The 21,181-nt window shown below is 38.1% G+C and overlaps 1 protein-coding gene across 1 annotated transcript in view; it reads right to left on the bottom strand.

Annotated features, from left to right (window-relative positions):
• UNC5D (unc-5 netrin receptor D) overlaps nucleotides 1-21,181 on the bottom strand; it is a 678,804-nt gene that overhangs the window by 102,825 nt on the left and 554,798 nt on the right. The window contains exon 8 of the mRNA XM_012557565.1: nucleotides 19,272-19,436. Within this exon, the coding sequence (XP_012413019.1) occupies nucleotides 19,272-19,436 (165 nt within the window). The remainder of the gene's footprint in view (nucleotides 1-19,271; nucleotides 19,437-21,181) is intronic.

Raw genomic sequence — 21,181 nt, 5'->3', positions numbered from 1 at the left:
TCATAGCGACCCTATAGGACAGAGTAGAATTGCTCCTTAGGATTTCCAAGGAGTGCCTGGTGGATTAGAACTGCCAACCTTTTTTTGTTTAGTAGCTGTAGCTCTTAACCACTATGCCACCAGGGTTTCCAGAACTACTATACAACCCAGCAATTCCAATCCTAGGAATATACCCAAAAGGCTTTAAAGTGGGGACTCAAACAGATAGTTGTATATCAATGTTCATTTCAGTATTATCCACAATAGACAAAAGCGGAAACAACCCAAGTGTCCACCAACAGATGAATGATAAATAAAATGTGGTACATGCATAAAATAGAATATTATTCAGTCATAAAGAGAAATGAAGTTCTGATACATGCTACGACATGGATCAATCTTGAAAACGTACGCTAAGTGAAATAAATCAGACAACTATATATGACATTACTTATATGAAATATCTAGAATAGGCAAATGCATACAGACAAAAGTTTATTGGTTGTTACCAGGGGTTGGGAGGAATGCAAATACCAGAAAAGGGGAAATGTGTACTGAGTTTCTGTTTGGGGTAATAGAAAAACTTTTCGAAATGTTTACTGGTGATAGTTGCAAATCATGATCAGTTGAATTACTGTCACTTAATTGCACACATAAAAACGGTAAAATGGCAATTTTTTTGTTATATATATTTTACCACCATTAAAAAAGGAAAGAAAAGATTAAAAAAAAAAAGACAAAAAAGAATATGACAAGATTTCTAATATTTGGGATCTGGGAATGCAGAATAAAGGAAGTACCAGACATGCAACAGATTTCATTATCCCAGAATGGTTGACAATATAAGGGTAATTCTAGGCTTATTCATCGTCCAGCTTTCACATGCATATGAGGTGGTTGAAAATATCATGGCTTGGTTCAGGCGCACCTTAGTCCTCAAAGTGACATCTTTGATTTTTAACACTTTAAAGAGGCCTTTTGCAGCAGATTTTCCCAGTGCAATAAGTCATTTGATTTTTTTTTTTATTGTGCTTTAAGTGAAAGTTTACAGTTCAAGTTAGTTTCTCATACAAAAATTTATACACACACAGTTATGTGACCCTAGTTGCTCTCCCTATACTGTGACAGCACACTCCTCCTTTCCACCCCAGATTTCCCATGTCCATTCAACCAGTTCCTGTCCCTTTCTGCCTGCTTATCTCATCTCTGCACAGGAGCTATCCATTTAGACTATGTATGTACTTGAGCTAAGAAGCACACTCTTCACTAGTATCATTTTATGTCCTATAGTCCAGTCTAATCTTTGTCTCAGGAGTTGGCTTCAGGAATGGTTTTGGTTCTGGTCTAACAGAGAGTCCAGGGGCCATGTCTTCTGGGGTTGCTCCAATCTCAGTCAGACCATCATGTCTGGTCTTTTTACTAGAATTTGACTTCTGCACCCAACTTTTCTCCTGCTCCATCAGGGACTCTCTGTTGTGTTTGCTGTCAGGGCGGTCATTGGTGGTAGCCAGGCACCATCTAGTTCTGGTCTCAAGCTGATGGGAGTCTCTGGTTTATGTGGCCCTTTTGTCTCTTGGGCTAGTATTTTCCTTGTGTCTTTGGTGTTCTTCATTCTCCTTTGCTTCAGGTGGGTTGGGACCAGTTGATGCATCTTGGATGACTGCTTGCTAGCTTTTAAGACCCCAGACACCACTCACCAAAGTGGGAGGCAGAATATTTTCTTAATAAACTTTGTTATGCCAATTGACCTAGATGTCCCCTGAAAGCACGGTCCCCAGACCCCTGCCCCTGCTCTTCTGTCCCTCAAAGTTTTTGTTTGTATTCAGGAAATTTCTTAGCTTTTGGTTTAGTCCAGTTGTGCTGACTTCCTCTGTAGTGTGTGTTGTCCTTTCCTTCACCTAAGATAAAACTTGTCTACTATCTAGTTAGTGAATGCCCCTCTCCCTCTCTCCCCACCCCGGTAACCATCTAAGAATGTTTTCTTCTGTGTTTAAACCTTTTCTTGAATTCTTATAACAGTGGTCTTACACGATATTTATCCGTCTGCGACTGACTGATTTCACTTAGCATAATGCCTTCCAGACTCATCCATGTTATACGATGTTTCAAGGATTCATCATTGTTCTTTTTTGTTGCACAGTATTTAATTGTGTGAATGTACCATAATTTGTTTATTCATTCGTCTGTTGATGGGCACCTAGGTTGTTTCCATCTTTTTGCTATTGTGAACAATGCTGCAATGAACATGGGTGTGCATCTATCTATTCGTGTGATGGCTCTTATTTCTCTAGGATATATTCCAAGGAGTGGGATTGCTGGATCGTATGGTACTTCTATTCCTAGCTTTTTAAGGAAGTGCCAAATCAATTTCCAAACTGGTTGTACCTTACACATACCCAACAACAGTGTATAAGTGTTCCAATCTCTCCACAACCTCTCCAACATTTATTATTTTATGTTTTTTGGATTAATGCTAGCCTTGTTGGGGTGAGATGGTATCTCACTGTAATTTTGCTTTGCATTTCTCTAATGGGTAATGATCTTGAGCATTTCCCCATGTATCTGTTAGCTGCCTGAATGTCTTCTTTGGAGAAGTCCCTGTTCATATCCTTTGCCCATTTTTTAATTGAGTTATTTGTCTTTTTGTTGTTGAGGGTTTGCAGTGTTTTATAGATTTTAGAGATTAGATGCTGATCAGTGGTAGTCAAAAATTTTTTCCCAGTCCGTAGGTTGTTTTTTTACTCTTTTGGTGAAGTCTTTTGATGAGCATAAGTGTTTGATTTTTAGGAGCTTCAAGTTATCTAGTTTCTCTTCTGCTGTTTGTGCATTGTTACTTGTGGTTTGTATTTTGTTTATATGATGTATTAAGGCTCCTAGCATTATCTCAATTTTTTCTTCCATGATCTTTATTGTTTCAGATTTTATATTCAGGTCTTTGATCCATTTTGAGTTACTTTTTGTGCATGGTGTGAAGTATGGGTCTTGCTTCATTTTTTTGCAGGTGGATATCCAGTCATGCCAGCACTATTTGTTAAAGAGACTGTCATTTCCCCATTTAACACACTTAGGAACTTTGTCAAGTATCAGCTGCTCATAAGTGGATGAATTTATGTCTGGATTCTCAATTCTGTTCCATTGGTCTATGTATCTGTTGTTGTACCAGTACCAGGCTGTTTTGACTATAATGGCAGTATAATAGGTTCTCAAATCAGGTAGTGTGAGGCCCCCCACTTTGTTCTTCTTCTTGAGTAATGCTTTACTTATTTGGGGCCTCTTCCCTTTCCATATGAAGTTGGTGATTTGTTTTTCCATCTCATTAAAAAATGCCGGTGGAATTTGGATCGGGATTGCATTGTATCTGTAGATCGGTTTGGGTAGAATCGACATTTTCACAATGTTGAGTCTACCTATCCATGAGCAAGGTATGTTTTTCCACTTATGCAGGTGTCTTTTGGTTTCTTGCAGTAGTGTCTTGTAGTTTTCATTGTATAGATCTTTTACATCTCTGGTTAGATTTGTTCCTAAGTATTTTATCTTCTTGGGGGCTATTGTAAATAGTATTGATTTGGTGATTTCCTCTTCGAAGTTCTCTTTGTTGGTGTAGAGGAATCCAATAGATGTTTGTATGCTTATCTTGTATCCTGATACTTTGCTGAAATCTTCTCTTAGTTCCAGTAGTTTTCTTGTTGATTCTGTGGGGTTTTCTGTGTATAAGATCGTATCATCTGCAAATAGAGATACTTTGATTTCTTCCTTACCAATCTGGATGCTCTTTATTTCTTTTTCTAGCCTAATTAATCTGGCTAAGACCTCCAGTACAAGGTTAAATAAGAGTGGTGATACAGGGCATGCTTATTTGGTTCCCGTTCTTAAGGGGAATGCTTTCAGACTCTCTCCGTTTAGGATGATGTTGGCTGTTGCCTTTATATAAATGCTCTTAATTATGTTGAGAAATTTCCCTTCTGTTCTTATTTTGCTGAGAGTTTTTATCATGAATGGGTGTTTTTCATCAAATGCCTTTTCTGCATGAATTGATAAAATCATGCAGTTCTTGTCCTTTGTTTTATTAATGTGATGGATTATACTGATTGCTTTTCTAATGTTGAATCATCCGTGCATACCTGGTATGAATCCCACTTGGTCATGGTGAATTACTTTTTGGATTTGTTGTTGAATTCTATTGGCTGGAATTTTGTTGAGGATTTTTATGTCTATGTTCATGAGGGATATTGGTCCATAATTTTCTTTTTTTGTGGTGTCTCTAGCTGGTTTGGGTATCAGGGTTATGCTGGCTTCATAGAATGAGTTTGGGAGTATTGCATCCTTTTCTATACTATGAAATACCTTTAGCGGTAGTGATGGTAACTCTTCTCTGAAAGTTTGGTAGAATTCTCCAGTGAAACGCTCAGGGCCAGGGCTTTTTTTGTTGTTGTTGGGAGTTTTTCAATTACCTTTTCAATCTCTTCTTTTGTTATAGGTTTATTTAATTGTTCTACCTCTGTTTGTGTTAGTTTACATAAATAGTGTGTTTCTAGAAATTTGTCCATTTCCTCTAGGTTTTCAAATTTGTTAGAGTACAATTTTTTTTTTATAGTACCCCGTTATGATTCTTTTGATTTCAGTTGTGTCTGTTGTGATATACCCCATCTCGTTTCTTGTACGGGTTATTTGCTTCTTGTCCTGTTTTTCTTTTGTCAATCTGGCCAATGGTTTATCAGTTTTGTTGATCTTTTCAAAGAACCAGCTTTTGGTCTTGATAACTCTTTCAATTGTTATTCTATTCTCTATTTCATTTAATTCTGTTCTAATTTTTATTATTTGCTTTTTTCTGGTGCCTGAGGGCTTCTTTTGTTGCTCTCTTTCTATTTGTTCGAATTGTAGGGTTAATGTTTTGATTTTGGCCTTTTATTCTTTTTGGATGTGTGCATTTACTGCTATAAACTGACCTCTGAGCACTGCTTTTGCTGTCTCCCAAAGGTTCTGGTAGATATGTTTTCATTCTCATTTGATTCTGTGAGTTTCTTTATTCCATCCTTAATTTCCTCTCTAATCCAGTAGTTTTTGAACAAGGTATTGTTCAGTTTCCATGTATTTGAATTTTTTTCCTTGCTGTTTCTGTTATTGATTTCCACTTTTATGGCTTTATGGTCAGAAAAGATGCTTTGTAATATTTTGATGCATTGGATTCTGTTAAGGCTTGCTTTATGGCCTAATATGTGGTCTATTCTGGAAAATGTTCTATGTACCTTGGAAAAGAAATTATACTTGGCTGCTGTTGGGTGGAGTGTTCAGTATATGTCTATGAGATCAAGTTGTTTGATTGTGGCATTTAGATCTTCCGTGTCTTTGTTGAGCTTCTTTCTGGATGTTCTGTCCTTCACGGAAAGTGGTGTGTGGAAGTCTCCTGCTGTCATTGTGGGGCTGTCTATCTCTCTTTTCAATGCTGTTAGAGTCTGTCTTATGTATTTTGGAGTCCTTTGTTGGGTGCGTAAATATTTATTATGGTTATGTCCTCCTGGTGTACTGACCCTTTAATCATTATATAGTACCCTTCCTTATCCTTTGTGGTGGATTTTACTTTAAAGTCTATTTTTTCAGAGATTCATATTGCCACTCCTGCTCTTTTTTGAGTGTTGTTTGCTTGATATATTTTTTTCCATCCTTTGAGTTTTTGTTTGTTTGTGTCTTTAAGTCTAAGGTGTGTCTCTTGTAGGCAGCATATAGACGGATCGTGTTTTTTTATCCAATCTGCCACTCTCTGTTTTTTATTGGTGCATTTAGTCCATTTACATTCAGCGTAATTATTGACAGGTATGCGTTTAGTGCTGTCATTTTATGTCTTTTTTTGTGTAGTTGACAGTTTCTTTGTTCCACTTGATTTTCTATGCTGAGTCACTTTTTCTTTATGTATTTTCTTTTCATCTTTTTCATTGTTGTTGATTTTGTATTTTCCGAGTCTTTATGTTTTTCTTGTTTTTTATTTTGATGTGTAGGATTGTTAGTTTCCTTTGAGTTACCTTAATATTTACCCCTATTTTTCTAACTTTAAACCAATCTTTTATTTCTTTATATTGGCTTGACTTCATCTCCATATGAAAGATCTATGACTACATTTTTTAGTCCCTCTTTTTTTGTTTTAATGTTATTATCTTTTACATATTGACGTCTCTGTTTCCCTATTTTCAGTGTTTTAGCTTTGATTTATTTTTGTGTCTTCCTTATCTGGGTTGATATCTGGTTGCTCTGTCCTGTGTTCTAGTCTTGTGTTGTTATCTGATGTTATTTATTTTCTAACCAGAGGACTTCCTTTAGTATTTCTTGTGATTTTGGTTTGGTTTTCGCAAATTCCCTAAAATTCTGTTTATCAAACCCTAATTTTGCCATCGTATTTAAGAGACAGTTTTGCTGGATATGTAATTCTTGGCTGGCAATTCTTTTCCTTCAAGGCTTTATATATGTCATCCCATTGCCTTCTTGCCTGCATGGTTTCTGCTGAGTAGACCAAGCTTATTCTTAATGACTCTCCTTTGTAGATGACTTTAGTGTATCACTAACTACTCTTAAAATTCTCTCTTTATCTTTGGTTTTGGTAAGTTTGATTATAATATGTCTTCCTGTCTTTCTATTGAGATCTACCTTATGTGGGGTTCGATGGTCATCTTGGATAGTTATCTTCTCATCTTTCACGTTATCAGGGAAGTTTTCTGCCAACAAATCTTCAACAAGATTTTCTGTTATCTCCCCTTATTCTGATACTCCAATCACACTTTGAATGAGTATGGTGAAAGAATACAACCCTGATGCATACTTTCTTTTTTGCATTTTTTTAAATTGTGCTTTAGATGAAGGTTTACAGAACAAACTAGCTTCTCATTAAACAATTACTACACATATTGTTTTGTGACATTTGTTGCCATCCCACGACATGTCAAAACTCTCCTGTTCTGGATCTTGGGTTCCCTATTACCGGCTTTCCTGTCCCCTCCTGCCTTCTCGTCCTTGCCCCTGGGCTGGTGTGCCCATTTAGTCTCATTAATGCATACCTTTCTTGATTTTAAATCACGCAGTATCCCCTTGTTCTATTCAAACCACTGACTCTTGGTCTATGTGCAGGTGAGCACAATGAAATGTTTTGTAGTTCCCATTCTTTGCAATGTTATCCATAATTTGTTATGATCCACACAGTCTTATGCTTTTTCAAAGTCAATAAAACATAGGTAAACATCCTTCTAGTATTCTCTGCTTTTAGCCAAGATCCATCTGACATCAGCAAAGATATCTCTCATTCCGCATCTTCTTCAGAATCTGGCTTGAATTTCTGGAAGCTCCCTGTTGATGTACTGTTGCAACCATTTTTGAATTATCTTCAGAAAAATTTTACTTGCATGTGATATTAGTGATATTTTTGATAATTTCCACATTCCATTTGTTCACTCTTGTATATATTTGCTTATTTCATATAAGTGAGATCATACAATATTTATCCTCTTGTGACTGATTTATTCACTCAGTATGATCTTCTCAAGCCTCATCCGTATCGTGGCATGCTTCAGGACTTCATTTCTCTTTAGGACTTAGTAGTATTCCATTGTGTGTATATACCACAATTTGTCTTTCCATTTGTCTGTTGGATTCTGTGAAAAGTTCAGAAATGGACACTGGTTTCTGTTTGCAATCTTACCTTTACTTCTTCTGGGTAGATACCTAGGACTGGGGTTGCTGAGCCATACAGGGGTTCTAGGTTCAGCTTTTTAAGGAACCACCAAACTGTTTTCTACAGTGACTGTACCATTTTACATCCCTCTAGCAATGGATGAGGGTTCCACTTGAGTTATTTTTAACTATTGGTCAGAACTATAGAATTTTAGAGCTGGTTGGAACCTTAGAGATCACCTGGTTTGTCTTCTCCTCAAGACCAAATCCCAACTGTTTGACAAAGAAAAGCTGGAAAATTGAGAGTTGTTCATTCAGTTACTTATCAGCAGTTCTGTGGAAGAATATTGGAATTTTAGTTTGACACAAAGTTTAAGAATCTTTGTGAAATTTTCATGTCCTACTATAAAGACAGTTTTCCTGCAACTGACAGTATGTCTCAAATTGGTTTGTGTAAAGAGCGTAGAGTCTCTAATAGATGTTAATGACAGGGATGTTTTATTTCATCAGGAACAATATGTTAATCAGATATATTAGGAAATGTATTAACAAAAGATCTAAAGTATCACACTGTCAATACTTTTACAGAACATGGTAAACACACTTTTTCTACCACAGGAATCCCTTCAATAGAACAATGCACACACATACTTATACACGCAATATTATTATTTATACTAATAGAGTGCTTTCTATGGGAGCCAACTGCTTTACATGAATTAGCTCATTTCCTCCTTTAAAAGAATTCTTTATTATAGATGCTATTATAATTTTTATTTTATAGATGAGAAAACTATGGCTTTACAATAATTAAAAAACTTGCTCAAGTTGTTCCTGCTCATAGTATTGCAATCAGAATTCAAACACAAGCAATCTGACCCCTGAGTCCTCATTCTTAAACCTGTCCTGTATCTATGGAATGAGTGTTCAAGTAGGCTAAGCTCATGTATTTCTCCAACTCCAGATTCATGTCCATTTCTTATCTTTCAAAAAAGAGAATTGACTTATACAGTGAAATCTGTGAGAGCTGGGTCTGAAAGGGACTGCCTTGTTTTTCTGGGTCTTGAAAGTTTTCCACTCCTTTTAGTGGGAAATATTCGCATTCTCATTCTCTGACAGGTTTCCACCTTACACAAGCTCTGGTTTTCACAGGTTTTCTTGTAATTGATTTCAGGTCTGAATCACAGAAGACTTCGGAAGCGTATTCACCCTCTGCTCTGAGTGCCAAATCAGTGAGCCAGACCAACATGGTGTTCATTCTCTGTGTTTTAGAATGTTCTCTAGTTCAGAGTGCTTCTTGGGGGTGTCATCTACAAAATCTCTTCTCTTTCTACAGTGAAACCTGTGAGAGCCGGAGCTCAACGGGACTGCCTTGTTTTTCCATGTCTCACGAGCTTTCTGCCTTAGAAAGGATGTAGTCTTACCACTTTTCTATTGTTCATTTTAGTGGAAGATATTTGCGTTTTCCTCCTCTGACAAGCTTCTGCCTTACACAGGTTCTGGCTTTCACAGGTTTTACTGTAGTGGATTTGCATTCTACAGTTTCACTTCCTTAAGAAATGTTTTTAAGATTTCTAATGGGTTTCTGTCTTCCAGGGTCACAGGAACCTCTTCTTATTTGTTTGTTTAGTTTTTATGGGTTTTTATTTTGTTATGTTTTGTCTTGTTTTGGTCTTTTTCCTCCTTTGCTAAGTAATGTGATCTAGGTACATGTATCCGGCTCTCCAGCTGCCCAAATTTAGTTTTAGAGTCCTTCCTATTTACAGTGGAGGTGTTTCATTTCGACTCCTCTCATAAAATGAACAAAGTTAACAAGGTGTGCCTGAGATAAACAACCTTCCAGAGATGATATCTCCAAAGATAAAACAGCACTCCCTGTTCAATTACCCCAAAAGAATGTAAGCATAGTGGGAAAGCACATATTGGCTATGTTGAGGGAGGCAGGAAAATGTGGATAGAAGGAGAGAAAGAGGGAAACAGGCAGAATAATTGCCTTGATTTCTGTTAGCTGAGAAACCAGGCATTACTGAGGTTGCTCTGTCATGACTATGTACAGATAGCACAGATCCATGAGGAAATAAACAATATGGTGTCTCTCAGATGACAAAAAGGCATTTTAAGTATCTCAGAGCTGGTTGATAAGAAAGACCACAAATTTTCAATGATTCATGAAATACACATCAATCATAGACCAGTGGATGAAAGCCAATCCTCATTTGGAAGGGGGATTATGATCAAAAAACAATCAGATGTCTTTCTTTTTTTTAATTAAAAAGACATATAAACAGAAAAGTCTATAGTGGGAGGATACAAAGGGGTGAAATTTTATGGTGATTTTTTGATATGGTTTATCCTTTTCTCTCCGTACACTCAATTCCACTTAGGATATGGCAATCAAGTGCAAGGCTTCTTATCACGAGGCACAAAAATGATAGTTTTAGCTTTGTAGAATTAAAAAAAATGTTTTCACTGAGACGCGTGATGATTGAGATATCTCTGTTTTATTTTCTTTTTTAATTAAGCACAATGGAAACTTTAGTCCTGAGCCACCCTACTCTGTCTGGTTAAAGCTTGTTACTCACTGGTCTTCTTATTGGGACTCATAATGGGAGAGTGTTTATTGGGACATGAGGTAGAGTTGTTACTAAGCTGCTAATGACACCATATGTGTCCAAATCTACATTCTTATTACTCCTGAGGGTTTGCAGAATTACACTCATATTTGCTACGTAGTTTATAAGAAGGCAACTCTCTGAATTAATCAATTGTTTGTTAGGCAGAAAGGCAGCTACTGGGTATTTTTAAGAATAATATATACATAAAAAGGAGCACCTACAATGTTCTATAGGAGTGCCAGCATGGTGCAAATGGTTATAGTGCTGAGCTACTAAAGAAGGGTTGGCAGTTCAAACCCACCCAGAGGCACCTCAGAAGAAAGTCCTGTGATCTGCTTTTGGAAGGCCATAGCCATGAAAATCCTATGGAGCACAGTTCCACTCTGCAACCCATGGGGTCAGCATGACATGGAATTGAGTTGATGGCAACTGGTAAGTATGTACTATAAATGGAATGGAAATGAATTTTTAATATTAAAACCATTTGAGGAAATTAGTAAGCAGTAGAAAACTTCATGGCGTCCCTAGGTAATGTAACAGTTCATACACTTGGCTGCTAACTGATAGGTTGGTGGTTTGAGTCAACCCAGAGGAGCCTCAGGAGAAAGGCCTGGTAATTTACTTCTGAAAAATCAGCCACTGAAAAACCTATAGTTCCACTTTGACACATACGAGCCCTCCATGAGTTAGAATCTACTTGATGGCAAACAACAACGACAGGAAACGTCATGACCACAGACGAATGCATTGTGCTAGCATACATCTTGCTGATGCCATTTTCATTTTTTTGCTATATAGAGTTTAACCATGTTAGTATTAAGCAATTGAGCAGTGCAGCTGGTTCTGAAATATAAACTTATCGAACACAAAGTTTAAGAATAAATCAAGTATGATTCATAACTCTTTGCCCCAGGAAAGGAGACGATGGGTCTCGTTTTGGCAAAGAAACACCCATTCATTATAACTACACTCCATAGCCCCATGTGACTGTTAGTTTGTCACTCTGTAGTGGCTTTCGTGTTGCTGTGATGCTGGAAGCTATGCCACTGGTATTTCAAATACCAGCAGGGTCAGCCATGGTGGACAGGTTTCAGCGGAGCTTCCAGACTAAGACTAGGAAGAAGGACCTGACAGTCTACTTCTGAAAAAACTGGCCAGTGAAAACCTTACAAATAGCAGCGGAACACTGTCTGATATAGTGCCAGAAGATGAGTCCCTCAGGTTGGAAGGCACTCAAAAAAGACTGGGGAAGAGCTGTTTCCTCAAAGTAGGGTCACTCTTAATGATGTGGATGGAGTAAAGCTTTCAGTACCTTCATTCACTTATGTGGCACGACTCAAAATGAGGAGAAACAGCTGCAAACATCCATTAATAATCGAAACATGCAATGTACGATGTATGAATCTAGGAAAATTAGGAGCCATCAAAAAAGAAATGAAACACATAGAGGTTGATATCCTAGGCATCAGTGGCCTCAAATGGACTAGTATTTGCCATTTTGAATCAGATAATCATATGATCTACTATAATGGGAATGACAAATTGAAGAGGAATGGAGTTGCATTCATCATCGGAAAGAATATTTCAAGATATATCCTGAAGTACAACGCTGTCAGTGATACGATAATATCCATACACCTACAAGGAAGACCAGTTAATAGAACTATTATTCAAATTTATGCACCAACCACCAATGCCAAGGATGAGGAAATTGAAGATTTTCATGAACTTCTGCAGTCTGAAATTGATCAAACATGCAATCAAGATGCATTGATAATTACTGGGGATAGGAATGCAAAATCTGGAAACAAAGAAGAAGGATCAGTAGCTGGAAAATATGATCGCCTTGGTGATAGAAACGATGCTGGAGATTTCAAGACCAACCACTTATTCATTGCAAACACATTTTTCAACAACATAAATGATGACTGTTCATGTGGACCATGCCAGATGGAATACCTAGAAATCAAATCGACTACATCTGTGGAAACAATGGAGACGCTCAATATCATCAGTCAGAACAAGGCCAGGGAACGACTTTGGGACACATCATCAACTGCTCATATTGCAAGTTCAAGTCGAAGCTGAAGAAAATCAGAGCAAGTTCCCAAGAGCAAAAATACAACCTTGAGTATATCCCACCTGAATTTAGAAACCATTTCAAGAATAGACTTGATGTATTGAATACTTATGACTGAAGTCCAGATGAGTTGTGGAATGACATCAAGGACATACTACATGAAGAAAGCAGAAGGTCATTAAAACGACAGGAAAGAAAGAAAAGACCAAAATGGATGTTAGAAGAGACTCTGAAACTTGCTCTTGAACGTCGAGTAGCTAAAGCAAAACGAAGAAATGATGAAGTAAAAGAACTGAACAGAAGATTTCAAAGGGTGGCTGGAGAAGACAAAGTAAAGTATTATAAGGAAATGTGCAAAGACCTGGAGTTAGAAAACCAAAAGGGAAGAACACGCTTGACATTTCTCAAGCAGAAAGAACTGAAAAAACAAATTCAAACCTCGAACTGCAATACTAAAGGTTTCTACAGGGAAAATATTGAATGACGCAGGAAGGTCAAAAGAAGATCAAGGAAACACACAGAGTCATTGTACCAAAAAGAATTGGTCAACATTCAACCATTTTAGGAGGTAGCATATGATCAAGAACAGACGGTACCAAAGTCCAAGCTGCACTGAAGGCATTGGTGAAAAACAAGGCTCAAGGAATTGGTGGAATACAAATTGAGATGTTTCAACAAACGGATGCAATGCTGGTGGTGCTCATTCATCAATGTCAAGAAATTTGGAAGACAGCTACATGGCCAACTTACTGGAAGAGATCCATATTTGTGCCCATTCCAAAGAAAGGTGATCCAACAGAATGCAGAAATTATAGAACAGTATCATTAATATCACACGCACGTAAAATTTTGCTGAAGATCATTCAAAAGTGGTTGCAGCAGGACATTGACAGGGAACTCCCAGAAGTTCAAGCCAAATTCAGAAGAGGACACGGAGGGGGGATATCATTGCTGATATCAGATGGATCGTGGCTGAAAGCAGAGAATACCAGAAAGATATTTACCCGTGTTTTATTGACTATGCAAAGGCATTCAACTGTGTGGATCATAACAAATTACGGATAACATAGCAAAGAATGAGAATTCCAGAACACTTAACTGTGCTCATGAGGAACCTGTACATAGACCAAGAGGCAATTGTTCGAACTGAAAAAGGGGATACTACATGGTTTAAAGTCAGGGAAGGTGTGCATCAGGGTTGTATCCTTTCACCATACTTATTCATTCTGTATGCTGAGCAAATAATCCAAGAAGCTGGACTATATGAAGAAGAACACAGCATCAGAATTGAAGGAAAAGTCATTAATAACCTATGATATGCAGATGATACAACTTTGCTTGCTGAAAGTGAAGAGGACTTGAAGCACTAACTGATAAAGATCAAAGACTACAACCCCGAGTATGGATTGCACCTCAACATAAAGAAAACAAAAATCCTCACAAGTGGACCGATAAGCAACATCATGGTAAATGGAGAAAACATTGAGGTTGTCAAGGATTTCATTTTACTTGGATCTATAATCAATACTCATGGAAGCAGCAGTCAGGAAATCAAACGACGTATTGCACTGGCCAAATCTGCTGCAAAAGACCTCTTTAAAGTGTTAAAAAGCAAAGATGTCACTTTGAGGACTAAGATGTGCCTGCCCCAAGCCATGGTATTTTCAACTGCCTCATATTCATGGGAAAGCTGGACAATGAATAAAGAAGACTGATGAAGACTCGATGCCTTTGAATTATGGTGTTGGTGAAGAATATTGAATATACCATGGATAGCCAGAAGAATGAATGAATCTGTCTTGGAAGAAGTACAGCTAGATTGCTCCTTAAAAAAAAGGATGGCAAGTTTCCCATACTTTGGACATGTTATCAGGAGGGACTAGTCCCTGGAGAAAGACATCATGCTTTCTAAAGTAGAGCATCAGCAAAGGAGAGGAAGACTCTCAATGAGATGGATTGACACAGTGGCTGCAACAATGGGCTCAAGCATAACAATTGTGACGATGGCACAGGACAGGGCAGAGTCTTGTTCTGTTGTACATAGGGTCACTACGAGTTGGGAACCTACTCGGTGGCCCCTAAAAACAACAACAAGAACAATACTCAACAGGCATTCTGTAAACCACCAGCAAAAAATAAATGAGTTGTTTCAGATGCAATGAACCATCTGTAGGATGAAAATTCTCTTAGTCAATATTCTACGAAATACAAGAAAGGGACCCAGGTAACTACTTTAACAGATAACAGTGATGCTTAGGATGGTCCAAGAGAAGACACTTAACAAGGCAACTATTACTTTGAGGTGCTTATAGGCTGACCTTCTTAGGTGTTTCCTCTAGGTCATTTAAGTAAACACTCAGCAGACAATGTAGTTCAGATCATTAGTTGTATGTAGCTTGGGGATGCTCATTTGCACCTGCTATTGTAAATATCTTTGTCTTTGTCTTTGGCGTGTTTTCCAAAATGTCAATTCAAACTTTTCCTATCAATGTGCCCAAAAGAAAAACAAACAAAAACCTACATTTTAACTGATGTTTCAGTTTTTGAACTGTCAGTGTTGAACTGACCTATCTTATATTATGACCAAAAGGACAAATTAGCTATCAGGTAGCTCAGTCCTTGAAGATTTCCTCTCTCTTTCAGGCCTCACTGGAACTTCTCTGACTCCATTCTCACTATATATCTGGGCACTAATTCTCTCAGAAGCAGATCCATTTAATCGTCTCAAGCCAAAGCTCTTAGTTTCATAAACAAAAAAACAAAAAATTTGCAGTCAAGTAGATTTCAAATCATAGCAACCCTATAGGACAGAGCAGAACTGCCCCATTGGGTTTCCAGGGCTGTAATCTTTCCAGAAGCAGACTACCACGTCTTTCTCCCGCAGAGTGGCTGGCAGGTTGGAACCGCCGACCTTTCAGTTAGCAGCCAAGCGCTTAACCATTGCACATCCAGGGCCCCCTCTTAGTTTCAAATCTGTTGGAATAAGGGGAGAAGGAGCTGACTCTTCTGGTTCCTTATGATCAAACTAAAAGCCTTGCCATTTGACCTTTCTATTCCTGTCATGAGGCAACTACACATCATTTATCTGTGGCTGTGGTTCTCAGAGCATGTTTTTGTTGTTGGGTACTATCAGGTAGATTCCAACTCATAGCAACCGCAAGTGACAGAGTAGAACTGAAGCAGCTAAGTTTAGCTGGTATAAAGAACAGTGGTCAGGAAGCTGTCTGATTCTGGTTTTCAAAGTCAGAAAACACAAGTCCACAAGTTCTTGTTTCCTGACAATCACATCAAATAATTACCTTTCTTACTGGGGAAATCAATTTTCTAGCTTAAACGTACTGAGTATTCAGTTTATGCTTGCAGTTTGGATCCTTGGACTAACTGCTATGGGCAAGAATTGCCTAATCTCACTTTTACCAGCCTTGGGCATTTACTTTCTTGTTGAGAGCATTTAGGTGTGGCCCTCTGTGATAGCAAAACCCTAAGACTGTGCTCCAGCCACAACCGGCCAAGCAACAATCACATCCAAATATTAAAATGATCATTCAGAGCTGGCAGCTCCATCTCAAGGAGGAATGCAGCCCTCACAGACAACAAAGGAAATCCAGATACCTTGTTGAGATCTAAGTAAAATCAAAGAATTGTAGGTCATCCAAGGGCCAAGCAATGTCATTGCTAACCCTCAAAGAGAAGTTGGGAATTGAGGAATTGCTTTAGGGCCATGTTTGGCATAAAGGAAAAAAATTAGGAGGAGAGAAATTCCCAAATTGTAACATGACCTAGTTCCTTCAACAAAGCAACTGCTCCATAAGTCTGTTCCAAATGCTATTTTAATCAAACTCAGCCTTTGTTGGAGTTGTACTCTCAGGGCACTGCTAGTTTCACCAAGAACACTCTCACAGAGTACCAGCCAGAAGCACAGAGTGATGTGGGTATCATGAGCACTGCAGTGTCATTTAACTAGGTTGCTGTTCATTGCTTCCTGCAGACAGAGTGAAATGTTATTCCTTTTTGTTGACATTGGATGGTAGCCACTCTATCTACAAAGGCAGAATACTTCCTGGAGTTGGACACTTACAGGTATACTTTTTTCCCACTGATGTGCCAATACAACCCATTCACCGCTATGGTTTCATATGCTTCACCCTCTCTCCCTCAAAAAGCTTAGTCCCCAAATTTCTCTGATCATATTTGACAGACATCTTAATATGAATACTATGAAGGCAAAGCATGTGAGAAAAACCATTCTTAAGTAGAAAAGGGAACAGAAGGAATAAATAGATACTGGGGATTTTGCAGAGATCTTACTTCCAAAGCTGAACATATTCCAAGCCTCATTGTCTTCCTAGCTTTTTTATTTCCAGCATAGGAAAATAAAAACAGAATACTCACTGTAATCTGTGCAGCTAAAACCATCCATGGCCAATGTCCATGGGGAGTGTTCATTCAGTAAACCAATGAAATGCTTTTAGCAATTGCTTGGATTACGGCCATGACTGGTTCTGAAAATAAGAACTGAGCTTTGAACTTTGCAAGTGTATGTACTTCTCAGATTTTTTAGTTGGAATCTAGACTTGCCACTACATTCAGTGCTGATAATTCCTTTCACCACTAAACAGAACTCTTACTCAACTGAAAGATGGCTGTACATTCCAATACAAGTGCAAATAAATAGCATCCACATAACCAAAACAAAAACTAATTATAATTGAGTCAATTATGGTGACCCCATGTATGCAGAGTAGAACTGCTCCATAAGTTCTACTCTGGCTGTGACCTTTTGCAAGCAGATCACCAGGCCTTTCTTCCATGGCACTTCTGGGTGGATTTGAACTGCCAACCTCTCAGTATCCAAGCGCTTAACTGTTTGCATCACCCAGGGACTCCCTAGCATTCACAACAATTATTTTTTTATGTTAGGGTCTAGCTATTGTTCTGTCTTCAATCAGTAACTCTAAGACTAAATCTTACTCTAATGGCTGAAACCTGATATCCATAGATTTTACCAAGTGCAAGTCTGATTGGTGGTTAATAGGTAAGGTTATTACTGTGATTATCTAAAATTTAACCAGAAGCCAAATAGTTATATTATCACAGCTGATTAGCAGACATGAGTTTCATGGTTTTAACTCAGTTTAAAAGTATGGCTACGTGTTAAAAAAACAACGAAAACAAAACACAAAACAGCCACATGTCAAACACATGTTTCAGAAAAATCTGATGTTAGTCAAGGGTGGTCCTTTTGCAATTGAGTTTTTGATTCGTTTCATTACATTTAGGAAGGGGGAAGGCAAGAAGGCATTTAGAGGAAAGCAAATGGTTAGAATGTCTATATTAGAAAGCCTGGCTCTTTCATCACAGGATTGTTAGTTAAGTTATCTTTTATTACAGACCTTTGCCTTGTATCTCACACATGCAGGATAATCAATACTCGTAACAGTACACAAAGGTGCTATGGACTACTTGTTGTTGTTAACTGATGTCTAGTCAGCCCCCAACTCATGATGACCCCATGTACATCCTGCTCCATCCCCATGATTGGTTGCAGATTGGACCATTGCGATCCATTGTGTTTTCATTGGCTAGTTTTAAGCACCAGGCCTTTCTTCCTTGTCCATCTCAGTCTGGAAGCTCCACTGAAACTTCTTTAGCATCATAGTGACACGCAAGCTTCCACTAACAGATGGGTGGTGGCTGTGCATGAGGTGCATTGGCTGGGAATCGAACCCGGGTCTCCTGCATGGAAGGCGAGAATTCTACCAGTGCCCTATGGACTAAAAGTAAGTGCTCATTTCAATGTATTAATCATTTGATATTGACTTATTTTGAAAATACAGTAGTTAGCAAGTTTGAATATATTTGCTTTGGCCATGTCAATGCAGAAGAATGAATCCAACTTAGATATTTTCCTAAATACTGTTATCTTCCCAAAGAAAAAGTGACACATATGCCTCAAAAGATTGCAAACTATTGAGGTACATTATTTTTTGCTGCATATTTTACAAGGAATTTCCAAAGAAGGCACCTTAGTTCCAGAGAATTAGCATGTCTACATTTCATGCTTCTTAATGATCCCAGCAAAATCAATACACCTTAGCTCATCTGAGTGGCAAGTGGAGAAGGGATTAATATTTATTGAACACCTACACTGTGTCATGCAATGTTCAAATATGTTTTCTCATTTAACCTTTAAAATAACCAAAAATGAGCATCATTTTTGGTATTTACAGTCAGAGAAGTTAAGCAGTTTAGCAACTTGCTAAAGGTCACAAAGATAGTTAGGAATAGTACTAAATGAAAACATATCTCTATTTGACTCTGTTTGATTCTCCCATACTTCCTAACCCAGGTAGACAGCCACTTGGGCATGGTAATAGTGTAGTCTCAGGAATAAAGCTAAGGCTTGGGAATTGAAAATGAACATTCTATTTCCTAAGCTCTGTCAGACCAATTTGATACAAAGCCACCCATCTCTTCAGGTGTAATATTTTTTTCCCATTTGTAAGATAATAGTCATAACTCGCGTCCCTTGCCACATAATCACAGTCTCTAAAGATTTATTAAATGCTTCAGAGTGCCATAAGATTCTTGGGGGAAATATAAACAGACAGTCATCAGTATTAGAATTTTACCAAAGTTAAAAACGCGGCTCTTAAAAGGAACAGGGAGAATGGATAAGCAGGTTAAGTTTCTCTTAAAACATGGTGTTATTAGATTAATAATAGGCATACAGATTTATACAACTCACAGTGATAAAATATTTAAAATTACCATCTCCACTTAAAATGTAGCTGTACTTTTCCATACCCTTATTTTCATCTTTTTTTTTTTTTTAACTCTTATCAATTTGGCTTTATGGTAACTTATTTGACCAAATTAAGCTGTGATGTTGATTCTTCTTATATTATGGACAAACAATGACGATATTAAACGGAAGGTGTTACCTAGAATGCAGAGACCATCTGTGCAGTTCTCGGATTCCTGGCTTAGACCTTCACAGAATTTGCCCCCATTTCTCGGGGGTGGTGCTGTGCACTCCCGGATCCGCAAATGTTCACACTCTGGGCTGCAGACGGACCATTCACTCCACACTTCCCAGCTCCCATCCACTTCAAGGAGAAACAAAAAAACCATCCTTAGGGTGCATCCAGCAGGCATCAGGAGACTCTCCCCAGGGCTGCTGTTGTTCTTCGAGCTGAATGTTAAAGCAATCACCACCACCACCCCCACAACAAAATAATGTATCAGTTTATCTTCTCTCCATGGTTTCTTTCCGAGAGAGATATGCTAACAAAGGCAGCGGTGTAATTCTCTTGCTATTTCAGGATGAGACCAATTACTGATTTTAGGCAAGCATTCAAATTACCAGCACCCTTGGGTTGGCAAGTAATGTCAGTATCCATTCTTTCTCAGTCTTTCATGCTCGAGTACATCTTAGATGGACAGAGAAACTATGTGCAGTAACCACTGCTAATCATCCACTTCCTTGCAAGCTGACAATTTAGGAAAGAGAGTAGAATGAACTCTCTTTAAGTCCTAAAAGCATCTAAACAATAAAAAGTTAAACCCACCTATATTGATAGTATTAAACTAAAACAGGTCATTCAAACCCCAAGACACCAGGACTTACATAAATAGAATTTCTTGGGTCATGGATTGCTGTTGTATGGAGAAATGAACAAACTGAATTTAATTCCACTAAAAGTCAACCCTAGAGATTATGGCAGCTGTTTGAGGTAACTGTCCCACTATCTCCTAGGAATCGTTCAACCATGCTTATGTAGGTTATTTAAGATATTCCAATTTTTAATCTAAAGCAATTAGTCCACAGTACGGTAATATAAGAAATAACTGAACTTAAAGCAAAATGTCTGAGTTCTTGTCCTGGTTCTATCAACTTGTTGGCCGAGAAATCCTGGGCAAGTCACTTAGCCTCACATTACCATTGCTATCAACTGAGGATAATAAAACTCACAACACAGAGTGAAATGACATTCTATGCATAAATGTATCTTGCACAGTGTCTGGCACGTAGTAAGCACTCAATAAATGTTTATTGAACATGAACCTTAACTGAAATGCCAAGAAGATGCTGGTGGTGAGAGCCGCACCTTATCTTTGAGTGAAACTACATTTGAAATTTTAAGGAAACGAGGCTCTAGTCCAGTGTCCTTGGAGTTAATGTTCTGCAGTGTGCATGAGACCCAAGATCAATTTATTTCTCAGTGAGAGTATATGTTTTCCATAAAGAAAGTCATCTTCCATCTCATCTACTTCTCATTGTGTAAATTGGGTGAGAGCCAGTAAGAGATGAACAAAGGGACCTACAAAAGCCATCTTTGATAAATGAGGTCTCTTCTCTATTCAGAAAGGAAGGCAAGCATAGATCAAATGTAAAATATAGACTGCTGTGATAGTATATGATTTTTGCTAATTTCACTGTAAATAAATACAAAGCTAAAACTGGTAAGGTCCATTGGTTGACTGATGTCCAATGATAAAGGGTCAAATTTTGGACACCTGTTGTGGTGTCGTTGCAGAGAACTCACCTAATCCCTGCTAGCTAGTATACAAATGCATGTCACCAAATGGGAGAACCCAAGGAGAGAAGGGGATGGCTTAGCCCAGTCAAACACCGGTAGATAAAAATACTCTGCAGCATCTGACTGATGGATCATGAGTGGCCAGTGTCATCTGATTATTCAAGAAAATATGCCCCAAAACATTGCACAGAGGTATTTCACCCATGTTCTTGCCGTTACACTGAGCTCCACAGCAGCAACTTTGGACAAAGTCTCCATCCTAAGAACATAGGAGAGGGAAACTTTGGAAAGGAAGGATACTGATTGTTCCA

Source organism: Trichechus manatus, unplaced genomic scaffold (genome assembly GCF_000243295.1).
Source record: "Trichechus manatus latirostris isolate Lorelei unplaced genomic scaffold, TriManLat1.0 scaffold00109, whole genome shotgun sequence".
NCBI classification, from domain to species: Eukaryota; Metazoa; Chordata; class Mammalia; order Sirenia; family Trichechidae; genus Trichechus; species Trichechus manatus.
This window is presented reverse-complemented; position numbering and strand designations above follow the sequence as displayed.